The sequence below is a fragment of the Pelophylax lessonae genome (genome assembly GCF_965119305.1).
Source record: "Pelophylax lessonae genome assembly, chromosome: 6".
In the NCBI taxonomy this organism is placed as follows: Eukaryota; Metazoa; Chordata; class Amphibia; order Anura; family Ranidae; genus Pelophylax; species Pelophylax lessonae.
The window spans coordinates 51,935,901-51,961,213 of record NC_138773.1 but is presented as its reverse complement, the minus strand read 5'-3'; the positions used below and the strand labels follow the sequence as shown (position 1 = coordinate 51,961,213).

The following is a 25,313-nucleotide window of genomic DNA, read 5'->3' as shown; positions in this document are numbered from 1 at the left end:
TATAGCAGCCTTTTGCGATAATCGGCAGCGAATCTGGCAGGCTGGTTGTACCGAAGTTAATCGATCGATCAATGGAACATTCAGCTTGCCCAAACATGGTTCGCAATTCGAACCATGTATGGCCGGTCTTACTTTCAGGACTCGGCACTCAGCCTGAGCAGCCAGTTGCCAGGTCAGACACTTTTTATATGGGCAGAAAAAAAGGCTGTTAACCCTATGTAAGTTCCAACATAGTCCAACACACAAATAGAACAGTGGCAGGGGAGCAACAAAGTTATCAGTGGACAGTGATCTTTTAGGAGAACTTGTTTTATTGCCTTGAACAAACCCTATAATAAAGTCATAAGTTGAAAAGACCTAACCCCTAATTTTAACCCATAATGCATAAAGTAGATATCCAGGCCAATTGCTAAATACCAAGTTCAATTGCCTTTTTTTATTTTTTTATACTATTGTGTCAAATATAATTTTGTTATTTTAAGAGAAGTACTGCTTAGGCATTCAGATGATTTACATCCCTCTGCCACACTGCACATGCACGAACGTCACCTTTCTACATTCCAGTTTAGCTATATGTTGAGTTTTACTGCTTTCTGAATCCCCTCCCTAATAATTGAATTTTCACTGCTAATTCATTGTCCAATGATCAGGCTGGGTGGGTATAAGAAAGGAACCAATGCAGAATACGCATTGCAAATGTGTTAATGTTCTGCTTATGCAGTGGGGCAGACGTGTGTAATTCACTATTTATTTGTTTATGCATTAATATTTTATACAAATATTATCCATTTAAAACCTCAATTAACTTTAGGAAAAATAGTAACTAGGTGAACAAATTATTATTCTCTACTTTTATGGTAGAACTGGTAAATTACAGCTGGCTAAAGGACAGCTGTTGATCCCACCACCAACCAACCCCCCCCCCCCCCAGGTTCCAGTTTGCATACTGAAAAAGGGCATGTTTTGTGTGCTGCAAGGCTGGATTACTTTGTCACCCAATACAGCTTTTTAAACCAGAAGAGTTATTTATTTATATAGATAAGCCCACACAGCCATGTTATAGCCCTTATTTTTGTATTTTCCTGGCAGTGGCTTCAGTTTCTTTTTAGAGCAGCTATTTGTGGCCTTGCAGAAATAACGTTTCTTGGCCTGAGCAGGTGTCTGAAGAGAACCTGTTTGCCTACGTATTCCACTCTAAAGCCTCGTACACACGCAACGATTGTTGGCCGACCGATCGGCCGTCTTTTGTCCAGTGTTGTGTTGGTTGGAATGTGCCTAGACTGCACACAAATTTTCTCGGCCAACAACAACCAACTTCAGAAGTGATGTCATGTGATGGTTTACTTTCCGTGTGTTTTTTCTTCTCAGCATGCCCAGTCTTGCTCATCTGATGTTTGTCTGCCGAAATCTGTACTGACTGACGAAAAATCGGCCGTTTTGGTGACAGCCAACAAAAATTTTATAGCATGCACACCAGATTTTGTTTGGCTGAAAAGTCGCAGTTGGTTGTCGGAATCATCATACTAACAAGCCGACAAACGGCCGATCGGATGTTGGCCGAAATTTCACGGCCAACAATCGGTGCGTGTGTACGAGGCATAAGTATGTTAATTATGCAATGGCTCCTTGCTTCCTGTTACTACCTGGACTTCAGCGAGAACTGGTTAAGGATGGGTTAATAGTGATGACAATACTGTTACACTTGAAGTTGACTACATTTGTTCGATGTGTGTCAGCATTTTAAAGCTGGAGTCCAAGTAAACGGCTAAATTCTCAGCAACGGCACACTGATTTAATGGTTTAACCTGCCTTTGGGTTTGTATTTTTAGTTGGGCATTCTTGTGATCCAGGCACCCCTGGGCAAAGAGCACAACCAGGTTCTGGACACTGCTTGCTGACTATTTTGTTGCAAAGCAAAAAAAACAATAAAGCGTGCTCTAGGATCTGCCTCAACCTGTAATTTGATAATGTAGAAGCAGTGGCACTGGGGTTAGAGCATTCCTAACCATAAAGACCTTAAGCATCAAGACCTCAAGCATGTTAAATTTGTAAACAAGAAGAATTCTGCAAAGCCTATTGGCTAATACTGCTGCCGTGGCTCTCCTTGTCTAATGGCACTTTTCCACTGCATGGAACCCGAATGGTTCGGCTCGCTTTTGTGCTTTTCCACTGCTGGTACCGCATGGTACGGTGTAGGAACAGTTCGGTACGGTACGGCGGCGCATTTCCACTGCATGGAACCGAACGGTACGGCTCTCAAAAAACAGTACCTACTTGATTGTGGTTCCAGCAGGTACCATAACCGGTACCATATCCCATAATCCTTTGCATGCAGTCACTACTAGCCACTGATTGGTCAGAGAATCCCACCCACCCCGTTATCCCACCCACTTAACTTTAGTATTACTTTAGTGGAAAAGAAAACCATACCGTACCATGTGGTACCAGCAGTGGAAAAGCAAACCGGGCCAAGTAGGGCAGAGTAGAGCCGAGACGGGACTTGCAGTGGAAAAGTGCCATAAGTGCTGTGCTGGCAGCTGCTTATGCTTGTTCTATTTAATTAAAATATTTTGCACACATAGCTGTATTAAATGATGCTTTTTTTTTTTTTCACGTCCTGTAAAATAGTTTCCGGGACAAGATAAGGAAACTTTGTCAGATGTAATTATTTCTTTGGGAAGTCTGAGAACTCCAACCACAGCTTCCCCTTGTGACTGCAGCTTCCTCCTACCTCAGTGACTGATGCAGTTGGGAAACAGTAGTTAGAAATACTGACCTTAAGTCTTTTGAAGGTAGCCATTTAATTTGTACAATCTAGTCTTGCAGAAAATTGAATATTGTAAAAGAGGCAAGTAGGAGAATGCAAGCACAGGATGAGTGCCTTCGAAGGAGTAGTTCTGTGTTTCTTTTCTGCTAAAAAATGTCACTGACTGCTTCAGTTTTTGCTTATATGAGTAGCATTAAAGGGGGTGTGGAGCAGGATTTTCTCCTGAATGGCCAAGCATTTCAGCCCTTGTGCTGTTAAGAACAGGGAGAACTTATTTACTTTGACTGTTCCCAAACCAAAAAAGGAGACATTCGCCTTCTCTTGGATCTCAGAGCTTTGAATGTTTACATAAGCGGCCTTACCTTTTTATTGCAAGGTCCATTTTAACATTTAAAGGCTAAGGTCGCCTTTAAAAAAAAAAAAAATAAATAAATACACCTTTTTCTCTTTCATTCCTTGACTGACACAGCTCCTCATCTTCTTAACTATGTGGGTTATACTGCCCTCTACCGGAGTAGGACACTAGTCAGAAAATAATTTGACTACGCCTATGGGGCAGTCCCGGGGGGGGTATATGTCCACTCTCTGCCATAGGTACTTTTTTTTTTTTTCAGCCTAGTCAGGAGTAGGGGCCTAGTTCTTTGCTGGGATCTCTGGTCCTGGCAATTTTTTTCTTTTTAAATGGAATTTTTTTTCCTCTTTTTATTATTTTGTTCCTGTGAGATCTACAATCAAGTGCCGGACTGGGCGATGGACTTGATAATCTAGATCCAGGGGTCCCCCCAGTCTGGCCAGCGAGCACGTGCAGACCGCAGCGCCGCGATAGGTCGGCCACGTCATAGCTCCGCTGGAAGGGGGCTGGCCTGTGAGTTAAAAGTCTCGCGAAAGTGCATACGAACTGGCTTCAGCCTGAGTCGCAACGTTTCCTCCTGGTCGACAGCACCCACATTGCGATGAAGCGGTGGTCTCTCCTGAGCAGTGCCCACCCTGTTCCTGGTGTGGTAAGTAGCTTTCCCCCCTCTACCCCTGGAGGATTTTGGGTTGGACGTGGGCCCCTCCCTGGGATGGTCAGATCCCCGGGTTCCCCCCCCCCCCTTTCACCGTGATGTTTTGCAGGTCTTCGCCCTCACACCCCCCCCCCCCCCCCCGGGGTGGACATATATCTTTTTAGGTCGGCCTGGGGTGTTGAGCTGGCGATGGGGGTAGGGGGGGAGGGCGCTGCCGGCGACTGAATGATCAAACTTTGGAAGGGGGATGGGCCTGGTGGGGGCGCCTGCAAGGGCCCCCCTTTCTGTTGGGATTGTTTTCGAGCTTCTGGGGTCCCCCCTGGGAGCCGCCTGGCGCCGCCATTTTTTTGTTGCCTTTTATGCTACAGATCGGCGGCCATATTGTTGTAACCTTGGCCGCCATTTTCTTTAGGTTTCCCTTTGAAAATAGCGGCGGCCATGTTTTTAGAGCCGGATGGGCGGTGATTTGTCGGTGGGAGCCCCTATTCGGCCTCTAGTGTTGATCCCTGGATATTCCTCTTCCTGATCACTGCATGGTGTGCAGTTAGTTCAGGGCTGTGAGTCTGTTTGTGGGGTTCTCTCTCCCTCTCTCTGCTGTTGCAGCGGTAGTGCTCTGTGCTGGGCCTTGTGGTGGGGTGTCCCTTGCACTTTTTTCTGTGGGTTCCATTCTCCAATCATGGAGTCCCTGAAGCATATTTCTCAACCTGATCCCCTCTCTTGGAGATTACTTTGTGAACTCTGAGGGAGTTCGGTTGGATTCTGATTCTTCAGAAGTCTGCTCTGGTTCTGTCCACATGCCTGGACTATCTGGGTCAAACTCTGGACTCGGCCTCAGCCAGCGTTTTTCTTCCTCTGGAAAAACTTCAGAAATTGCAGGAGGCAATTCAGCTTCTGCTGTCCAGCTGACACTCATCTCATGGGTCTTGCATGCGGGTACCGGGCCTAATGGTGTCTACCTTCGAGGCGGTTCCGTTTGCACAGTTTCTCACGAGACCTCTGCAAAAAGATTCTGGTGAAATGGAACAAGAATCCTCAGTCTCTAGACAATCTGATCCTGTTGAGCCAGAGTCCGAGGGGGTCCGGTTTGGTGGCTTTGTTCTCCGGCACTTCGTCAGGGCAAATTGTTTCTTCCCCTGTACTGGACGGTCGTCACCACGAACGCCAGCCTGTCCGGGTGGGGAGGCGTCTTCGGCACACTGTGCTCAGGGGGTCTGGACTCTGGAAGAGTCCAGGCTACCGATCAATGTACTGGAACTCCGAGCGATCAGACTCTGGATTATTGGACATGTCATCTCCCAGGGGTGTCTGGTACTGATTCAATCGGACAATGCCACAGCCGTGGCCTATATCAATCACCAAGGGGGCACGAGAAGTGTCCTGGCGACTCGGGACTTAACCGGTATTCTAAGGTGGGCAGAGCAAATTGTTCCAGCCCTCTTTGCTGTGCACATTCCAGGGGTGGAAAATTGGCAGACGGATTACCTCCATCTACAGGCTTTGGACCAGGGGGAATGGTCACTTAATCCGGAGGCGTTTTATCATTTGTGTCTCCAATGGGTTACACCTGAGGTGGATCTGTTGGCCTCTCAACTCAACAGGAAAGTGCAGAGGTTTGTAGCACGGTCTCGGGATCCTCTAGCTGACACCACAGACGCATTAGTGGCTCCTTGGAGTGATTATCTTCTGACTTACACTTTTCCTCCTCCCAAGCTTGTGCCGAGACTCCTGCGCAGGATCGAGGCAGAAGGGAATTCCGGTCATCCTAGTGGCTCCAGACTGGCCTCGCCGGTCTTGGTATGCCGATCTGGTACGGCTGGTTGCTGATGCTCCTTGGAGACTTCCTCTCAGGGGAAGATCTGTTGTTGCAAGGGCCAATCTTCCATCCTGTTTTGCAGTCGCTGGCTTTGGTGGCTTGGCTGTTGAAAGCCAGGTGCTGAAGGATAGAAGGTTGTCTGACTCAGTGATTCCTACGCTGTTAAAAGCTAGAAAATCTACTTTTAGGAAGATTTACCATCGTACTTGGAAGACGTACATTGCTTGGTGTGAATATCTCAGGATTCACCCTCGCTCCTTTTCGGTGACTCAGATATTAGCTTTCCTCCAACGAGGGGTTGAGCAGCACCTGGCCTTGAGGAGTACCATCAAGAAGGGACAGGTTTCGGCTTTGGCAGTTTTCTTTCAACATCCGTTGGCCACACACTCCTTGGTGCGTACCTTTCCCAAGGAAGTGAGAAATTTGGTTCCTCCAGTGCGGTTCCATTGCTGCCATGGGACCTCAATTTGGTGTTGTCAGTTCTCCAGAAGCCTACCTTTGAAATCATTCAGGAGGTTCCCCCTGCTTACATTGTCTCAGAAGGTGGCCTTTTTGGTGGCTATTACTTCTGCGAGCAGGGTGTCTGAGCTGGCGGCGCTGTCTTGTCATCCACCTTACCTGGTGGTTCACAGGGACAAGGTGGTTCTTTGTCCATGTCCGTCGTTCCTTCCAAAGGTCGTCTCTGATTTTCATTTGAATGAGGACGTCGTGTTGCTCTCCCTGTGTACCAGACCTAAGCATTCTAAAGAAATTGCCTTGCATTCCTTGGATGTGGTTTGGGCAAAAAGGGTGGACCAGGCAGCTACGGAATCTTTTAGAAAGTCAGACTCCCTATTTGTCCTCGTGGATGGACCTCGCAAAGGGTTGGCTTTGTCTGCTGCGACCATTTCCAGATGGATCAGACAGATTGTGGTTGAGGTTCCTCCTTTCCATGTTAAGGCTCACTCTACTCGGGCTCTTAGTCCCCTGGGCCTTCTGTCATCGGGCATCAGTGATGCAGGTTTGCAAGGCCTGGTCGTCTGTGCACATGTTCACAAAGTTTTAGAAGGTGGATGTGTTGGCATCTGCGAGTGCTTCCTTCGGCCGCAAGGTTTTGCAGGCTGCTGTTTAGAAGACTTGGTTCTCTTTGAGGGTGTCAAGTTTTTTTTTTTCATGTGAGCTCCAGTTGTTTTATGGTTGAGCTCCATGTTACCTGGGAAGTATTTTTTTTCTTGCTGTTCCCACCCCTCATGTTTGTCACTGCTTCGGGATGTCCCACATAGTCAAGATGATCAGGAGCTGTGTCCGTCAATGAACGAAAGAGGAAATGGGATTTTTGTCTTATTGTAAAATCCATTTCCCTGATGTTTGACGGGACACTGCACCCACCCCTCTATATGGTGTTGGGTTTTTTCTCTTCTGACACCGCTTGTAACAAAACTGAGTACCTATAGCAGAGAGTGGGAGTATACCCCCTGGGACTGCCCCATAGGCATAGTCAAGTCCTTTTCTGTCTATTGTCCTACTCCTGTAGGGGGCAGTATAACCCACGTAGTCAAGAAGATGGGGAGCTATGTCTGTCAATGAACAAAAGAGAAATGGATTTTACGGTAAGTCAAAAATCCCATTATTTTTGCAGGAAACAAAATGTGCATTTTTTTTTTTTTACCAGGAGGATGCAGAGAGATTGCAGATGCAGTGTTTGGCTCCTGCTGACACTGCCTCCTGCTTTCTTGCCTGTACCTCTGTACGTGCCGTGCTGTCAGTCTGAAAGCTGCATGAAGTATCCTTGAACTTGGAGGGTACACATCAATGCTCTCACAGTTCATTGAGAACTACAAGCCGTCTGCCATGGTGGAAGACTGGATTTGTAGTTTCTTCAATCACACATTCCTGTTATGAATGACATGGCTTTGCAGATAGAGCCCCGTACAGCCGTGCCAATTTTGAAATATGACAGTGGGGGTCAGGATGTAAGATGCACATGCCTCCCGCTCTTCAATATGGATGTAACACGTTCCAAAAGATGAACTTAGTCTTTAAAGTGTTAGTAAACACCACTTGTAATTAAACTTACATGTAGGTACAAGGAATGACTCCTAAACGTGCACTGTTTAGGAGACATTCACTATTTCTGCAGCTGTTAACATCACTGGCACATACGGACAGCATGGCGTCCATTATGAGAGCTGTGCCACAGTCTGACCTCATTGTGGCTCGGCCATTCAAATGGCCAGAGCCTGTGAACCCAGAAGGAAGACCGGGTGAAGATAGAAGCCCTGTCAGCGGTAACAGCACACCACTGGAGAGCTTCATTTTAAGGTAAGTCTTTCATAATGTCCTAGTACTAGCACATTATGACATTATGTTGCAGAGAATGGATTTTTATTTTATTTTTTATTGCGTGTTTACTACCGCTTTAGGTGGATGTAGTGCACATTACATTGGATCCTGTGTCACCTGCTTGTGTTCTTTCTGTGTGTTCCCTAGGTGGTGTACTTTTTAGCTTGGAAGAAGGAGCCTCATTCTGGAACCAGCTGCTTACATGGAGAATAGTAAGTGCCCTGCTCTTTCTGGTACATGTTTTGTATTATAACAGTTTGCTTTTAAAATCATTGACAAGTGCCTACACTGTGTGATAAATGGCACCAAATGGTATAAGTAGATAACTGTGCCTTTTAATAAAACTCTCCTGTGTGCACCAGGATCAGATTCACCTCTTCTCTCCCCACTGACATCCCATAAAGCAATGTTTAAAGCCTCAAAACCTTTTTGGAGCACAGCCTTTAATGTATAAATTTACAGTATCTCACAAAAGTGAGTACACCCCTCATATTTTTGTAAATACTTTATTATATCTTTTCATGTGACAACACTGAAGAATTTACACTTTGCTACAATGTAAAATAGTGAGTGTACAGCTTGTATAACAGTGTAAATTTGCTGTCCCCTCAAAATAACTCAACACACAGCCATTAATGTCTACACCACTGGCAAAAAAGTGAGTACACCCCTAATTGATAATGTCCAAATTGGGCCCAAAGTGTCAATATTTTGTGTGGCCACCAATTTTTTTCCAGCACTGCCTTAATAATCTTGGGCATGGAGTTGACCGGAGCTTCACAGGCTGCTACTGGAGTCCTCTTCCACTCCTCCATGACGACATCATGGAGCTGGTGGATGTTAGAGACCTTGCGCTCCATCTTCCATTTGAGGTTGCCCCTCAGATGCTCAATAGGGTTTAGGTCTGGAGACATACTTGGCCAGTCCATCACCTTTACCCTCAGCTTCTTTAGCAAGGCAGTGGTCGTCTTAGGGGTTTGGGGTCATTATCATGTTGGAATACTGCCCTGCGTCCAGTCTCTGAAGGGAGGGGATCATGCTCTGCTTCAGTATGTCACAGTACATGTTGGCATTCATGGTTCCCTCAATGAACTGTAGCTCCCCAGTTCCGGCAGCACTTATGCAGCCCCAGACCATGACACTCCCACCACCATGCTTGACTGTAGGCAAGACACACTTGTCTTTGTACTCCTCACCTGGTTGCTGCCACACAAGCTTGACACCATCTGAATCAAATAAGTTTATCTTGGTCTCATCAGACCACAGGACATGGTTCTAGTAATCCATGTCCTTAGTCTGCTTGTCTTCAGCAAACTATTTGCGCTTTTCTTGTGCACTGTTTGTGGCTTTCTTGTGAATCATCTATAGAAGAGGCTTCCCTCTGGGATGACAGCAATGCAGACCAATTTGATGCACAATGTAACGTATGGTCTGAGCACTAACGGGTTGATCCCCCCACCCCCACCACCCCTACCACCCCTTCAACCTCTGCAGCAATGCTGGCAGCACGATTTCCCAAAGACAACCTCTGGATATGACGCTGAGCACCTGTACTCAACTTCTTTGGTCAACCATGGCGGGGCCTGTTCTGAGTGGAACCTGTACTGTTAAACCGCTGTATGGTCTTGGCCACCGTGCTGCAGCTCAGTTTCATTGTCTTGGCAATCTTATTATAGCCTAGGCAATCTTTATGTAGAGTAAAAATGTTTTTTTTCAGATCCTTCGAGATTTCTTTGCCATGGGGGTGCCATGTTGAACTTCCAGTGACCAGTATGACAGAGTGAGAGCGATAACACCAAATTTACCACACCTGAGACCTTGTAACACTAACGAGTCACATGACACCAGGGAGGGGACATGGCTAAATGGGCCCAATTAAGAAATTTTTCACTTAGGGGTGTACTCACTTTTGTTGCCAGCATTTTTTACATTAATGGCTGTGTGTTGAGTTATTTTAAGGAGACAACAAATTTACACTGTTATACAAGCTCTACACTCACTACTTTACATTGTAGCGAAGTGTCATTTTTTCAGTGTTGTCACATGAAAACACAATAAAATATTTACAAAAATGTGAGGGGTGTACTCACTTTTGTTAGATACTGTAAACCGCTGGAGGACTCAAGCAGTTTTGATGCAAGAAAACAGTCAGGGAAGACCTCTTCTAACAACCAGATTATACCTGCAGATCTGAATGAAATCTGCACAGAATAAAGGGCAGTTGTCTGTAGGCTTCCATTTCAGGCCTTTTTTTTTTTTTAAATGCTAATTGTCTCATTTTTGTGTTTTTTGGCTTTAGTGTGTTTAGTGGCTGACTCTGAACGAGCAAAGGTGAGGACCTTGTGCTGTATCTGAAGTCCTCAATGCAAACCGCTAGCAGCATTAGTGGCACCCTACAAATTGCTTTTTTTTAACAGATGTGCTTTAAAGTGACACTGAATTTACATTTCTTATAAATGCAATATGTCTAAATAACTAGAATGTACATTCTATTTCTCCTTTCCTTTTGCTTTATCTCTCAAATGCAAGATTTTTTTTGCTGTTTTCACACTTCCTGTTATAGGGTGGCTACGTTTGTTCTTCACTATTCCCCCCCCCCCTTGTGCATGTGAATGTAGGGACCCTTTCCTGCTCGCCCCCGAAATAGACTAAAAATTACCTGCAGACACATTTATCCTTATGGAAATTGTAGTACACATCGAGAGGCGCAAGTGACCAGTAATAATGACACTTCCTGCTCTACACTAGTAGCAGTGAGGTGCATCAGTGGAGGATGAGGAGTGTGCACGGGAGAAATAAGCCTGAAAACAATTATACTTTTTAAACAAAAATCAGCTATGGTATACTTGATATTTTAGCACAATTGATGTAAAATAAAATGTAAGTTTAGTGTCCCTTTAAAGGATAAGTTCGCCTTTTAGCAGAAAATAATACAGCATTAAGAAAAATTCTGGTAGTCCTGGGGTAAATTCTGATGGGTATAAGACGTCCTAAAGACTCCATTTATAGGTGTAGCAGGTTTTCTAGGCCTTGAGCCTAAGGTGGGTCTGCCATTGTTACCGGTAACACTCTCAGCACATTTGAGCTGTGAACCCAGGTGTGCGAACTGAGACAATGACCATTCCGGCATCTTTGGTTTGTTTGTTTTATTGTATTTAGGGGATGGGAGAAGGGAATGAGTGGGATACTCCTCTGGCTCAACTAGGTACAAATGGGACACTTGAAGAAAAATGCCTGTTGGCGCTGTCTTGACGCCAGCTAAATGTGTAGATACTTGTGCTGCTGCAACTCTTATCTTGTACACTCCACACTGTACACTGACTCTTCAGGGCCCAAACTGCAGGTGCCCCCTTTACACTTCAGGGTCTTCTCGCTGGGTACCCCCTTTACAACTAGCTGACTCCTGGATCCCTAGAACCTTCCCCGGAGTTGTCCCCTCTAACTAGGCAGACCCCCAGGGGCAGTCCTCAGTACTCACGACCTGTGTAGGCTTTCCTGGAACTCGAACCCTCTCTCTCTCCGCTGCTTCTCGGTACACCGGATCCCTCTGCAGCTCAACTCGGCACTCTCTGGATTCTCAGGCAGCACCTGATACATCCACTTCCTCTGACAGGAGGGGAGACAGCCGTACTCTCCCTCCTGGGATTCTGCTTCCCGCCAAAGACGCTGAGTCATGCGCCCCCTTCGGACTTATACCCACTCCCAGAATCCTTTGTGGCAGAATCCACCTTCTGGGGTAGATACAAGCCTGAATGTGTCCCTGATTGGGTTTCCTCCACTGCCCAATGAGAAGCCTTTCACAGGGCCAGTGGGGAGACTCCCCTCTCAGCAGACACACTTGGGAGCCATGACAACCTGACTGACAAAAATAAATCATGGCCCTGCTGTTAAGCAGGCAAGGCCCACTATACTTTTCCTAGCACCTACCTGTAGGGTGCTACATAAGTAGAACACAACCAGGGAACACTATATAGTGTGGTAATTTTTGCGATTGATTGGAATAAAAACATACTAACTCATATCTCAGTAGAGAAAATGCAGCAGTGGCATCTGTGTTATAGCGTCTGTGTAGCCCACACAGTCCACCGACCGCACTTCCGGGTTAGCCTATCGTCTGACGTCCTGAAACGTATCATCACATTCCTCAGGGAATACTATTTTTAGTTTTGGCAGCCTGTTAAGCATTGCGGTACTCCTGCATGGCATCGTTTTGCTTGTACCTCTTATGGGCAAGCAGATACTCACTGACAGGAAGAATGAACTACCAAAGCACTCAACAGCACTGTGGTCGTTTATTGAGAACTACAAGCCAACAGCTGCAGGACTTGTAGTTTCTCGATCACAGAGGACTGCATAAAATTATGTGGCCTGGGTGGACGGAGTCCTGCACGGCCATGTGAGTTTTAAAGAGTGACAGCAGATGCCCGCCCGCTGTCACTGGGGAGAGTGGGAAAGGGATGCAGCTGCTGGAACATGTTGCATGTTCCACCCTAAATATGGGTGGAACATGTAACATGTTCCAAAGGGTGAACTTAACCTTTAGGCCCCTTTCACACAGGCGGACCGTTCAGATCCACCTGTCCGTTTTTCAGGCAGATCTGAACGGATGCCCCATGCATCTCTATGGGACATCAAATGTCAGCGTAGACATGTCCACTGACATCCAATCCGTCAAATCTGGACGGATGGAAACCCTATTTTCCATCCGTCCAGCGGATCAGATCGGATGGGATCACATGAGAATGGACTGACTATCCGTTCCCATCCGATTCCTCCATAGAGAACAGCGGGGACCTGACAGCTCTGTCTCAGCACACAGCGTGGAGACACCGCTACCATCCGTCTGCTTAGCGGGGAATCGGCGAAGAGATGAGATAAACAAAGTCCGCCGACGGACTCCTATGTGTGAAAGGGGCCTTAAGTCCTCATGGTGTGCACACCCGCTGGCCATTATTCACTTTGGGGCTGATTAACTAAAACTGGAGAGTGCAAAATCTGGCGCAGCTGTGCGCGATAGCTAATCCGCTTATAACTTCAGCTCGTTCCATTCAGCTTTGACCAAAAAAAAAAAAAACTGCACCAGATTTTGCCCTCTCCAGTCTTAGTAAATGGTCCCCATTGTGTATATAGATTCTTCTACTTGTTATCAGATAAAAATGTAAAAGGAATATTTGGTGTTTTTTAGATCAGTCTGTGTTTCTAGTAAAATGCTGGAATTTTCGCCAGCAGCTTTTATAGCAGACAGAGCGGACTTTGTTCTGTTCCCGTACTGGAAATATTATCAGATGGCTCAGTATCTTGAGATCAGGGGAGATAAACTGACTGATCCTGATCACAAGGATTGGCAAAGATTTGTTCTCGACCTCACCTAACCCAGCCAAAAAACACAGAATCAGTGGAACACTGCAGGAATTGCCTGCATAGGTTAAAGGGTGACTCCAAGCAGGCAGCGGTCTTTTTTTGTAAACTTGAGGATAGGTGTCAATACTTGAACATGAAAAAAGGGAGTGAGCTGAGGGTGGTCAATGTCAGTTTGATGCTTGCTAGTAAGTCAAAGCTTTGGAAAGAAAGGCTGTGGAAAGTCCAGTGGAAATGTATAGCATGGCAGGCGTTGGTTGATCACAGATTTTACCTTTTTTTTATACCTTTTTTTTATAGATATTTTGGAAATGAAACAAATCCAGCATGTGCCCAAAAAATTAGAGTTCAGTGTCACATCAGTTCTAAAATATATATATTTTTTTTTTTTTACCTTTTTGGTTTTCAGGCTTCTTTTGTGCCCTGTGCACACTCCTGATCCTCCACTGATTCACCTCACCGCTATTGCTGTAGACCAGTGTTTCTCAACTCCGGTCCTCGGGGCACACTAACAGGCCAGGTTTGCAAGAAAACTGAAATACATCACAGGTGATCTAATTTGCTGCTCAGTGATTGCAGTATTCTAGTCTGCATCTCCCCAAGGTAATACTTAAAATCTGGCCTGTTAGTGTGCCCCGAGGACCGGAGTTGAGAAACGCTGCTGTAGACGCATGAGTGCTCAACCTGTGGCCCTCCAGCTGTTGCAGAACTACAAGTCCCATTATGCCTCAGCCTTTGGGAGTCATGCTTGTAATTGTTGGCCTTGCAATGCCTCGAAGGGACTTGTAGTTCTGCAACAGCTGGAGGGCCACAGGTTGAGCACCCAAGGTGGTATAGAGAGTAGTGCTGTTATTTCTGGTCACATGTTCCTCTCTATGCGTACTACAGTTCCCATAGCGCTGAAATTGTTGGCACAAAGATGTGTAGTGCATCTTGGGGCAAGCAGGAGGTGGTGTCTATGTTCACATACACATAGAAAATGAATGTAGCCAACCTAGAACAGGAGGTCTGATTATAGCAGAAAAAAAGCTTGCATTTGAGAGTTGAAGCAAAGGAAAAGACAAAGTGTATTCTATGCTAACATTTTGCCTTTATTTTATAAAAAAAAAAAGGTGAGTTTAAAAAAGTTTAAAATATATAAAAGTTTTGTCACTTTTATGTATAATAGGAGAGTAGTTTCTGCAATAAATGAAACCAATCTGTGAGCTATGAATTCCCTGCAGCCAACACTGGGCTCAAAATCAAAATGTTCACATTATGTACCTTAAAGTGTTACTAAACCCAGATCCTGCCTTCACTATATCTGGTCTCCTACAGTACACAGAACATGAAAATGCAATTATTTTAGTAAATATAAACTGTTAAATACCTTTTCTCATCAGCTGTATATAGCAATTAGAGCAATCTTGTGACTTGTATCAGTGAGTGCTTATAGATTGTAGGAGGAGTTTTCATTTCTGTGTGTTGGTGGTTTCAGCGCTGCTTAAAATATACTGTGCAAATTCGCTTACAAATATATATGAGGCAATGATGTCTTCAAAATTCATAAAAATCCTAAATGGTGAACAATTCATAAAAATCAAAAATAATAATGTATAATGTCCATAATCAAGTCCATCAAAGAAATGAAAAGTGCTTCAGTGCTTAATCCGTGCTTAAAGAGGGGTCCCCCCCCCCCCCCATGGTTATCTACTTACCACAATGTGGCTTTAAGCAGGCATGAAATGCTGATCGCACTCTGTGCATGGATTCTCTGATGCTGCTGGTACGTTGCTGCTGGTACGTTGCTGCTGGTACGTTGCTGCTGGTACGTTGCTGCTGGTACGTTGCTGCTGGTACGTTGCTGCTGGTACGTTGCTGCTGGTACGTTGCTGCTGGTACGTTGCTGCTGGTACGTTGCTGCGGGTAAGATCCTTGCTAATGGTTGTTAGTCCCAGGTGTCCTCATGAAAGAAAGAACTAATCATGGTGAAGATCGTTTGAACAATCGTTTATTTAGGGTAAACAGGGGTATACTCACAAACATAATGTAATCACACGCATGTAAAACTCGGCACGGTGGTTCGCTGCTCCCGCAGCGTGCGCTCCACCGGCCGGAAGTGACGTGGCAATCTGCTCGGCCAATCGCTAGACACGTTTCGCTGTCAGTCACAGCGTCATCTGTAGCTATCGTGCTGAGCGTGCCACTGTGTTATATATGCACTCAAGCCACTCCTTCCTTCTAGTGTTTGTGCGAACCGCTACGATCGCTTCTTAACATAAATTTGCTACATATTACTAAATGTATATTGGAGTGGAATGATCTACTATGCGTTAAAGAAAAATTTGTTGTTTTAAAATTACAATAACTCAATTACGGCCGTTATAATAGAAGCAATACAAATATCCTAAGGCTAGACGTCTACGTGCTGCCCTCTAGTGGTTAATGTGCTGCGTCATTTCTCCCATGATTTCTCCCATGATTGTCCTATCAGGCTTTAAGACCAATAATTCTCTGTCTGACCATGTCTGGACAGTGCTGATTTAATGACTGAAGAGACCCCATTTGTCTCTTCTGTCATAAATACTTCTCCCAGCCTGCCAGTGATAATGGCGGCCATGCATGCACAGCTCTGAGTACGTTTACCATTTATGGCCCTGCTCTTCATCGTGATGAAGTGACTCCCGTACACATACTAGCACATTATGGCATATACTGGGGGGACCATTAAAAAAAAAAAAAAAAAATGAAAAGTTAAGTTTGTCCTAATGTGTGGCGCATACTGGCACATTATGGTATTAACCTGCAGGGGCCCAGCTAAAGGTTCCAGTTAAGAACAGATTCAGTCTGTGTTGAGCCATCTCCGGTATGAATGAGATGGGATAACACGGTTGTTCCAGGTACAACTGTTTCTCGTTTTCTGCCTAATTTCATCTTCATTTGTATCCTGTAACGTCTTCCTCATCTGGAGCTATCAAACTGTCAAGTCCCACATCTAGCTATTTTACCCATTGACTAAATATTTGTTTTTTTTCTCTCCTTTCACAGTTCTTCGCTTCTATGCTCTCCACCTTCACGCTGAACTTTGTCCTCAGCTTTTACAACCGCAAACCGGGTGACCTGAGCAATCCTGGTCTCATAAACTTTGGAAGATTTGATACAGATGTGAGTCTGGCCCACGATTTTCTTTGCCTTTATGTTGGGTCCTAGCCTGGCTAAAAGACTTGGCAATGTTGCAGAATTTCATATTAATCCATGTAAATCAAATTATTCATATTCATTTGTATATGTTATTAATATAATTATTATTATCATCATTAATTATGAACAAGTTTATAATTATTATAGTAGTAGTGGAATTCTCAATATTATTATTAATCAATAGTAAAGCAATAGTTATTAGTCTTAAGTGCTGGTTCACACTATCGCGATGCGGGAACACTGCGAATATACTGCGTGTTCCCGCATCCGCAGCACAGGCAGTTCACACTGCCATATGCGATACGCTGGGGTGTCAATTCAGAGTTAAAGCGGAGTTCCACCCTAAAATTATACTTGCCTCCATCTTCTTGGTCTGGTTCACCTGAAAAACAAATGGATAATCGCAATTTTTTTTTTTTTTTTTACTTGTTTAGAAGAAAATATACTTGACTTACTTCCTCCCTTCGGCGGTCACAGCGACTCGTCACTTCCTGCTTGCATTGATTCCTGGGAGCTGAACGTCATCGCTCCCAGGAATCCATGCGCCTGCACCGACCTCGACGTCAGTTCCGGTGCAGGCGCCGTCATACCTTGCTAAACAGCTTCTGGGCATGCCCAGAAGCTGTGCAGGGACGACGCTGCGGCCCCGAAATTGACGGCGGGGCCGGTGCAGTGCATCGTGGGACCGAAGAAGATGGAAGAGGACACAGAAGAGGATCGCGCTGGCTTCAAGCTGCCCACACCTGAGATGACAGCGCTGGACAATACATTTTCAAGGTAAGTATTTCTTCTAAAAGGTAAGTGCAACCCGGGACAGATCAGAGGCTAGCCATTGTGGAATGCACTAGCCCTGACTGTCCCGGGGGGATTTTTATTAAAAAAAACTTTCCCAGGGTGGAACTCCGCTTTAACGACACCCCCAGATCAGATCGCATATCGCAGTGCGATCTGACAGTTCGCACAGAAATCGGATCGCACTGGTGTGAACCACCATGCGATCTGTTTCTGCTGCGGACCAAAAAAAGGGTCCTGTGCGAGTTCACTGCGAGTGCAGTGCGAATTCAGCCATACACACTGTATGGCTGAATTTGCACCGCACAGACCTCGCATGTGATTTTAGGAGCAGTGCGCTCCGAATTACATGCGATGTCTGTGATCGCATTTGTGTGAACCGCCACTTGGGAATGTATACTATAATATTTCATATCGTGGAAAGCTATATCTAAAAGTTGAACTCTAGATAACCTCTCTGCGTCATATTGGTATTTCTTTGGAAGACAGTCACAAGTTTACTGGGTGAAAGTTTACTAGTAAAGGTCAGACAGTTTCAGACATCGGTGTCTGAAGCTGCAGATGTCTGTCATTTTTTTTTTTTTATTCATGGTAACTACATTGATGTATGTTTTGACAACCAATCATATTGTACCACATGTAATTCTATGGTCAAAAATTGTTCTAAGAAGGCTTGCGTGCCTTTCATTCTTTGAACAAATGAATTTGTTCCCAGCTGCAGCTGTTGTTAAACCTCCCTTCTTTTTTGGAAATGTATTGCCTGGTCTTCTGTTACTTTTCTACATCAATAATACCTTCTTACAGTCATTTATGTTTAATCTTTTGTGTAAGCTCTAAAAAGTCAGTGTGTAACTTTATCAACTCTACTGACGAACAAAATAACAGTGTAGGAGGACCATACTGGTTATACTTATTTCAAAATCTTAGTGTAGAGCAGAACTAAATTTACCTGCACTCCAATTATATAACATCTGCAAGCTTCCTTGCTGGAGCTGATGTGTTCACCTGCTCATCTTCCATGTTCTGCCTTTTTTTTTGGGCTTTCTTTGATTGGCCAACTTGGGATGATGTAACAACTCCTGCATGTATGCATAGGAGTAATTTTACCCCAGCACTCAGGACGTTTAATTGCAGGCAGGTGAGAACTGCAGAACAGACATTTTGGGGAAGATTTAGGGCCCTTTCACACGGGCGCTCCGTATGTCCGCAAATCATCCTATTTTTTTGCGGATGATTTACGGACATAATGTAAGTCTATGGCATTGCGGATGTCAGCGGAATACCATCCGCTGACATCCGATTTTCTTCCTTTCAGTTCTGTTCCATTTTTTGGAACGGAACAGAACCCTATTTTTCCTCCGTTCAAAAAACGGAAAGGAAGCAAAATCGTATATCAGCGGTGTCATCCGCTGACATCCGCAATGCCCATAGACTTACATTATGTCCGTATATCATCCGCAAACGGATGGGATGATATGCGGACATACGGAGCGGATGACACAAGTGTCATCCGCTCCGTGAAAAAAAAAAAAAAAGACCGGAGCGGATCGCAATGCGGTCCACTCCGTGTGAAATAGCCCTTACTAAAACTGGTGCACATGGCATTTGGTGCAGCTGTGCATGGTAACCAATCAGCTGCTAACTTCAGCTTGTTAAATTAAGCTTTAAAAATAGGCCCCCGTTAACATTGTCGTGATTTGACATAGCAAATCCCAGCCTAATGCCAGAAGCGGCACTTTCCCAACTGGTGCAACGCCGACTTTGCAGCACCGCACTGATTTCCAAAAGTAGTTCCTACACTACTTTTGGCGATTTCAATAGAAAAATGTGCATGAACTTACACAGGTGTCTTTCAAATCGCCCCAGAACTCGTACTGAAATGTGGTTTTGAAATCATGCGAGTTCAGCTGAACTCACATGATTACAAACCTGCGTTCAGTGTGAACGAGGGCTAAAACCTGGAAGCTGATTGGTTACGCTACACCAGATTCCGTGTGCTTTAGTTTTAGTAAATCTCCCCAATATGTCTCATCTAAAAATAAAAGCCTCCTTGCTAGCCGTTCCACATAAAAAGTTATCCCTTGCAGTGGGCTGATCCCCCCCCCCCCCCCTGCTCTAATTGCCTGGGCTCCTGACGTCATCAAGACCAGAGCAAGGTCCATGGCCCTGCTGTGGACGTAGGCATGCCAAGGCACAGTCCACTGCCAGATTGGGGGGGGGGGGAGCGTCATCTATCAGAGGAGTGGAGGGTCAGGTAAGTAAAATTGTTTCTCTTCTCCCCTCAACAAAACAAGCTTTTATCACTTGCAGTGCAGACACAGCCTCACTGCAAGAGATATTTTTTTTTTCTGAGCTTTAATGATAGTAAAGTTGTGTATACACTATATGAATTTTTTACTGGTTCCCGAGCAACTGGGTGAATTTCACTATGTTGCCTCCTGCCCTACATCTTTCGTTTGACAATTTGGGTAATCTAACAGGTGCCAGCTGTGGCGAGCGCACAGGAAAGGGTGACAACCACGCTGTCAGATTTACAGACAGATATTTGGGGCAAACTTTACTTTCAGATGCGGGTTATGATGCAGGGATTGGGGAGTTGGAGAATCCGGTGTTTTTTTTTTTTTCCCTTTCTCAAATGAAGACACACAGATCTTTGTTCTTCCTTCCACTGTATGAGCGATTACTTTTGCATGTGACATAATAGGGTTAGTAAATTATGGAGACAAATCCCACAATTCTTTTATTACTTAAATCTCTTGGTGAGAAAAACTCAAGTCAGGAGCGAGTCTCATGATCCTAATGACATGTCCTGGTGGTCTCATGGCTCATCCCTCCTCAGAAGAAAAATGGAAGCCTATAAGGGTTTAGAATAGTGTATGATCACAGAATGAATTATTGCTTTTGGGCATGTTTGAACTCCTGATGGCTGCTGACTGCAACCCTTTCCTTGGTAGCGGCCCGTGTGTATGTGTGTGTGTGTTTTTTCTTCCCAAGAGAAGTAAATGCAGTAAGTTCTTCTAGGTACGTTTGCACACAGGATCTTGTTAGGTAGGTTGTTCCAAATATCTTGGAGAACTAACCACAAATCTTCTGTGGATGTAGGCTGCCTCAAATCCTTCTGTCTCTTCATGTAATCGCAGACAGACTCCATGACGTGGAGATCAGGGCTCTCTGGGGCCAAACCATCACTTCCTTGTTCTTCTTTATGCTAAAGATATTAATGACATTGGCTGTATGTTTGGGGTCATTGTCCTGCTGCAGAATTTATTTGGGGCCAATCGCACACCTCCCTGATGGTATGGAATGATAGAGAAGTATCTTCCTGTATTTCTCAGCATTGAGGACACCATTGATTGGGCAACGCTGAGGACCGTAGACTCAGTGGGCAGCCAAAGAAACGTAATTCAGTATATGAAAGACACATCATGTTTATCAGAAGATGTCCAGCAGTGCCATCAGCCCAGAACTGACAGAAACGGGCCCAGGTACACCCATCTACTGTCCAGAGAGGTCTGGCCAGATGTGGTCTTCATGGAAGAAATGCCACCAAAAAGCCAAACCTCTGACATGGAAACAAGGCTAAGCAACTCAACTGTGCACAAAAACATTGAAACTGGATTGCAGAAAAATAGCAGCAGGTGCTCTGGGCTGTTGAGTCAAAATGTGAAATATTAGGCTATAGCAGAAGGCAGTTTGTTGGTGAAGGGCTGGAGAGTGGTACAATGTGGGTCTGCAAGCAATCGTGAAGCATGGTGGAGGTTCTCTTCAAGTTTTGGGGCTCCATTTTCTGCAAATTGTTGGTGATTTGGTCAGAGTCAATGGTGTCCTCAATGCTGAGAAATACAGGCAGATACTTATCCATCATGCCATACAATTAGCTAATGTCATTAAAGCGGTGTTCCAGCCTTTTCTGTGTTTAGTAAAAGTCAGCAGCTACAAAAAGTGTAGCTGCTGACTTTTACTAAACACACACTCACCTGTACAACGGTCCAGCGATGCGGCCGCCCGAAGCCTCGATCCTCTCCCTCGGGTCTCAGCGGCGCCGGCATCCCTGGTGTGGGCACCCGGCTGTGACAGCCTGCGGCTTCACAGCCGGGTACGCACTGCGCATGCGCGAGTTGCGCTCCGCGTCTTGATTGGCTGGCAATCTTTTGGGACCTCTGACATGTCCCAGAAGATTGCAGGGAGGGAGGGGGAGAGGAGAACTTGCAGGGAAGGAGGGGGAGCGGATGTAGGAGCGGGTACCTGTCAAAACTAGGTACCCGCTCCCCCCCCCCCCCCCCCCCAAAAAAAAATGACATGCCAAATGTGGCATGTCAGGGGGTCAGGACTACCTAAAGCGGAAGTTACACTTTTGGGTGGAACTCCGCTTTAAGAACTATCTTCAGTGTAAAGCAGAACTAGGAGTCCTGGAAGTGATGGTTTGGCCCCCACAGAGCCCTGATCTCAACACGAGTCTGTCTGGGATTACATGAATAGACAGAAGGATTCGAGGCAGCCGACATCCACAGAAGATCTGTGATTAGTTCTCCAAGATGTTTGTAACAACCCACCTTCTGCGTTTCTTCAAAAACTGCAAGTGTACCTAGAAGAATTGATGCTGTTTTGAAGGCAAAGGAGGTCACACCAAATATTGATTTGGATTTCTCTTCTGTTTACTTTCTATTTTGTTAGTTGATGAAAACAAACTATTACTACTTCTGTTTCTGAAAGCATTCTTAATTTACAGCATTCCTGTTCACACCTGCCTAAAACAATATTGCACAGTACTGTGTGTGTGTGTATGTATGTGTATATTTTATATATATATATATATATATATATATATATATATATATATATATGTGTATGTATGTATGTATGTGTGTATATATATATATATATATATATATATATATATATATAAAATATAGCCTTATAACTGTATATCTGCAGTGTGAGGTCATCTAAGGAATTGCTGCCTCAGTCTTCTAGTCTTACCAGATTTGGGGTGAGGTTTGGTGATGTCACAGCTGTACTGCTGGAGAGGAAGCTGTATCTAAAGACCTGCAATGCAAAAATCTCCTTTCTTTCGCTGTGTGTTTTCGGAGTACCACCTGTTTTTTTTTTTTTTTTTTTTTTTTAATACTCCCTCATTAGTCATGGGGGGAGGGGGGGGGGTGGATCTGAAATGCGGAAGCAAAGCCCTGCTCCTCTACCAAGCAGGCCATCTCCACACAGAAGCAGAACAAGGTGTGGCAAGTCAGTAATAGAGAGAAGATAAGGGAGACCACAGTCAAAACTGGTGACTATTCATTTATCCTTGGCTTCCCTTTTTTGGCCATACAATTCACAGTACAGGTCATTTTTTAATCCCTTTTCTATCAGGGTATGTCAATAAACATCATTTGTTCAAGGGGTAAAGCAAGCTCACAGGTGCAGCAGCAGCCACAGGCTTGGTACTGAATTTTAGAACTGGTAAGGGGCTCTTTCAAAGGGGCTCTGAAGGTTTGCCACCTTGTGATAGCAATATTTTTTTTTTTTGTGCCTGTGTCTTATTGGGGAGATTTCTCTTCACTTCCTCTCCTGGAGATACAATAGGAAGTGAGGTAAATTTCCTCCCCTTTAATGTTTGTTACTGGAAAGTAGGATGTTCCGACTGGAAGAGTCCCTTTTTTATTTGCGTTTTGTTGACATCGACTTAAGGAAACGTTGAACGATTTTTGTTAAGGGTACTATATGCTGTAAAAGAGAGATAGATAAAATGCTCCTTTACTCATCTATTGCTGTTTTTGTTGATTGGCAGGAAAACAGCTACAAGTACTTTGAACTTCCAATCTTTATTGTCATGGGAGCAATAGGTAAGACCAAGGAAGACCTTTTAATACTTAATGAAGATGAAATATTTTGGTATTAATTATGCAGCAATTTATTGTTGTAATTTATTTTTTAGAATACCAGTGCATTTAAAAGAAGCATATGAAGCACAAATACATTTATTATGACACCAACATGAATCAAATATAACTTTCCCATTATCCTCTCTCTATCCTTTCTTGGCAGGGGGCATGCTGGGAGCGCTGTTTAATGCCTTGAACAACTGGTTAACAGTGTTTAGAATCCGGTAAAGTGATGTGTTCCTTATTCTTTTTTTTTTTTTTTATTCTTCCTTTGTTGTCTATGTACATGTTTGGTCTTCTTGGGTTTGACACCCTGGTGATGCTGCAGCCTTTTCATATTGAAAATTCACAGTAAGGTTCCACAGGGCTAAAGACACCAATGAATACCCTTCTTTTTAAAGGAATGGGGAATTTAGAATGATTAGATAATAGATCCACACATGCAAAGTATGTGGATGACTCCGAGAATATATATATATATATATATATATATATATATATATATATATATATATATAATATATATATATATTATTGTACAATAAAACCTTGGATTGTGAGTAACTTGGTCTGCGAGTGTTTTGCAAGACGAGCAGTACTGGATTTTTGACTTGCCATAAAATCCTTTTCTCTGAAGTTCATTGACAGACGCAGCGTGTCCTACTCCTTTAGGGGGGCAGCATAACCCCAATGGTCAAGAAGAATATGGAGCTGTGTCTGTCAATGAACGAGAGAGAATTTTTTTTTTTTTTTCTCCAAATTTTAACTTGATATACAAGTAAAGTCTTGCTGTGCGAGTAGGGTCGAGCAGCGCCAACTAAGTGTAGTATGATCACAGTTTTAATGTTAAAAAAAGTGGAATGACACTTGCAATGTTAAAAACCGTATCCAACGTTAAGGAGTCTGTTGCTCATCCACGTAAAAGCCTCTGGTTTATATACGTGCCCAGAGGTCTGGGGGCGCGGTGGCTCCCAGTGCTTTCTGGAGAACTCTGAGACACTCCCATCTGGGTGGGGCGGGCAAAGCGCACATCCAGATACACGGAAGTGACGTCAATGGTTCCCCCGTGTCTCCAAGTTCTCCAGGATGCGCTGGGAGCCACCAGCACCCCCAGACCTCTTGACGCATATACACCAGGGGCTTTACACGGATGAGCACCAAACTCCTTAATGCTGGATATTGTTTTTAACATTGTGAGTGTCATTCCACTTTTTTTTTTACATTAAAACTGTGATCATACTACAGTACACCTAGATGGCGCTGTTCTTTGTGTCACCTGATTAGGACTGCAGGTAATTTTTTATTTTTTTTTATTTACAGGACACTTAATACTTCAGAAGGTAAAGCCATTTTGCAGGAGGTTAACAGTAAAAACAAAATTCGAAGCAAAAAAAAAAAAAATCATTGCTGTAATTTTTTTTTATGAATATTATTTCTTATGGGGAAATTTTGCTTTGACATACGGGTGCTTTGGATTACAAGAACGTTTCAGGAACTAATTCTGCTCGCAATCCAAAAAAATACTGTATTTTTTTTATTTTATTTTTTAAACTGCAGTATAAATATAACAGATGTGCTTCGAATTTTGTTTTTACTGTTAACCTCCTGCAAAATGGCTTTACCTTCTGACTGTAATAGGATGAAGGTCATTAATTTCTTTCTTCCTTAGTGAAATAGTTTGAGCTTTCATTCAGGTTTTTGTTTTGCCAACAATAGTTTTCTAGACGATATGTCATTGTTTGGTAATTTGAGAATTCCATGTGCAGTAATGAATGGAGCAGCAAGAGTATATCCTGTGATGACAGCGTAAGTGGGTGTAAATGCCAATCCCATTCGTAAGAATACCGGCTGTGAAATAAAATGTAGATGATGATAAAATCAGATGTGCAGTTAAATTGTCTTTCAGCTGTAGATGTTTGTTGAAGCGGACCTGTACTGTGGAAGCTGTGCCCAGAAATAGCAGGACGAGGGAAAGGGACTCATAACCAGTATTGCATGTGGTCACCCGGCATCTGATTTGTCCACATTACTGGTTTTCCATGCTTTTTTCTGTACTGTTGTGTGGAGGCAGCCATGTTGGTAGAGGCAGAGCTTTGCATTTTCATTGATCCTCACGCTTTCAACTGAACAAGTCCATGTTTAACCCAAATGCAGAATTGCTAATGCTTCCTATTTGCTTGCTATTTTAACCACTT

At 44.2% G+C, this 25,313-nt stretch overlaps 1 protein-coding gene across 1 annotated transcript in view; it reads left to right on the top strand.

The window, feature by feature from the left end:
* CLCN7 (chloride voltage-gated channel 7) overlaps positions 1-25,313 on the top strand; it is a 101,808-nt gene that overhangs the window by 44,766 nt on the left and 31,729 nt on the right. The window contains exons 11-14 of the mRNA XM_082260006.1: positions 8,057-8,121; positions 16,295-16,411; positions 23,025-23,079; positions 23,282-23,342. Coding sequence (XP_082116132.1) covers positions 8,057-8,121; positions 16,295-16,411; positions 23,025-23,079; positions 23,282-23,342 — 298 coding nt within the window. The remainder of the gene's footprint in view (positions 1-8,056; positions 8,122-16,294; positions 16,412-23,024; positions 23,080-23,281; positions 23,343-25,313) is intronic.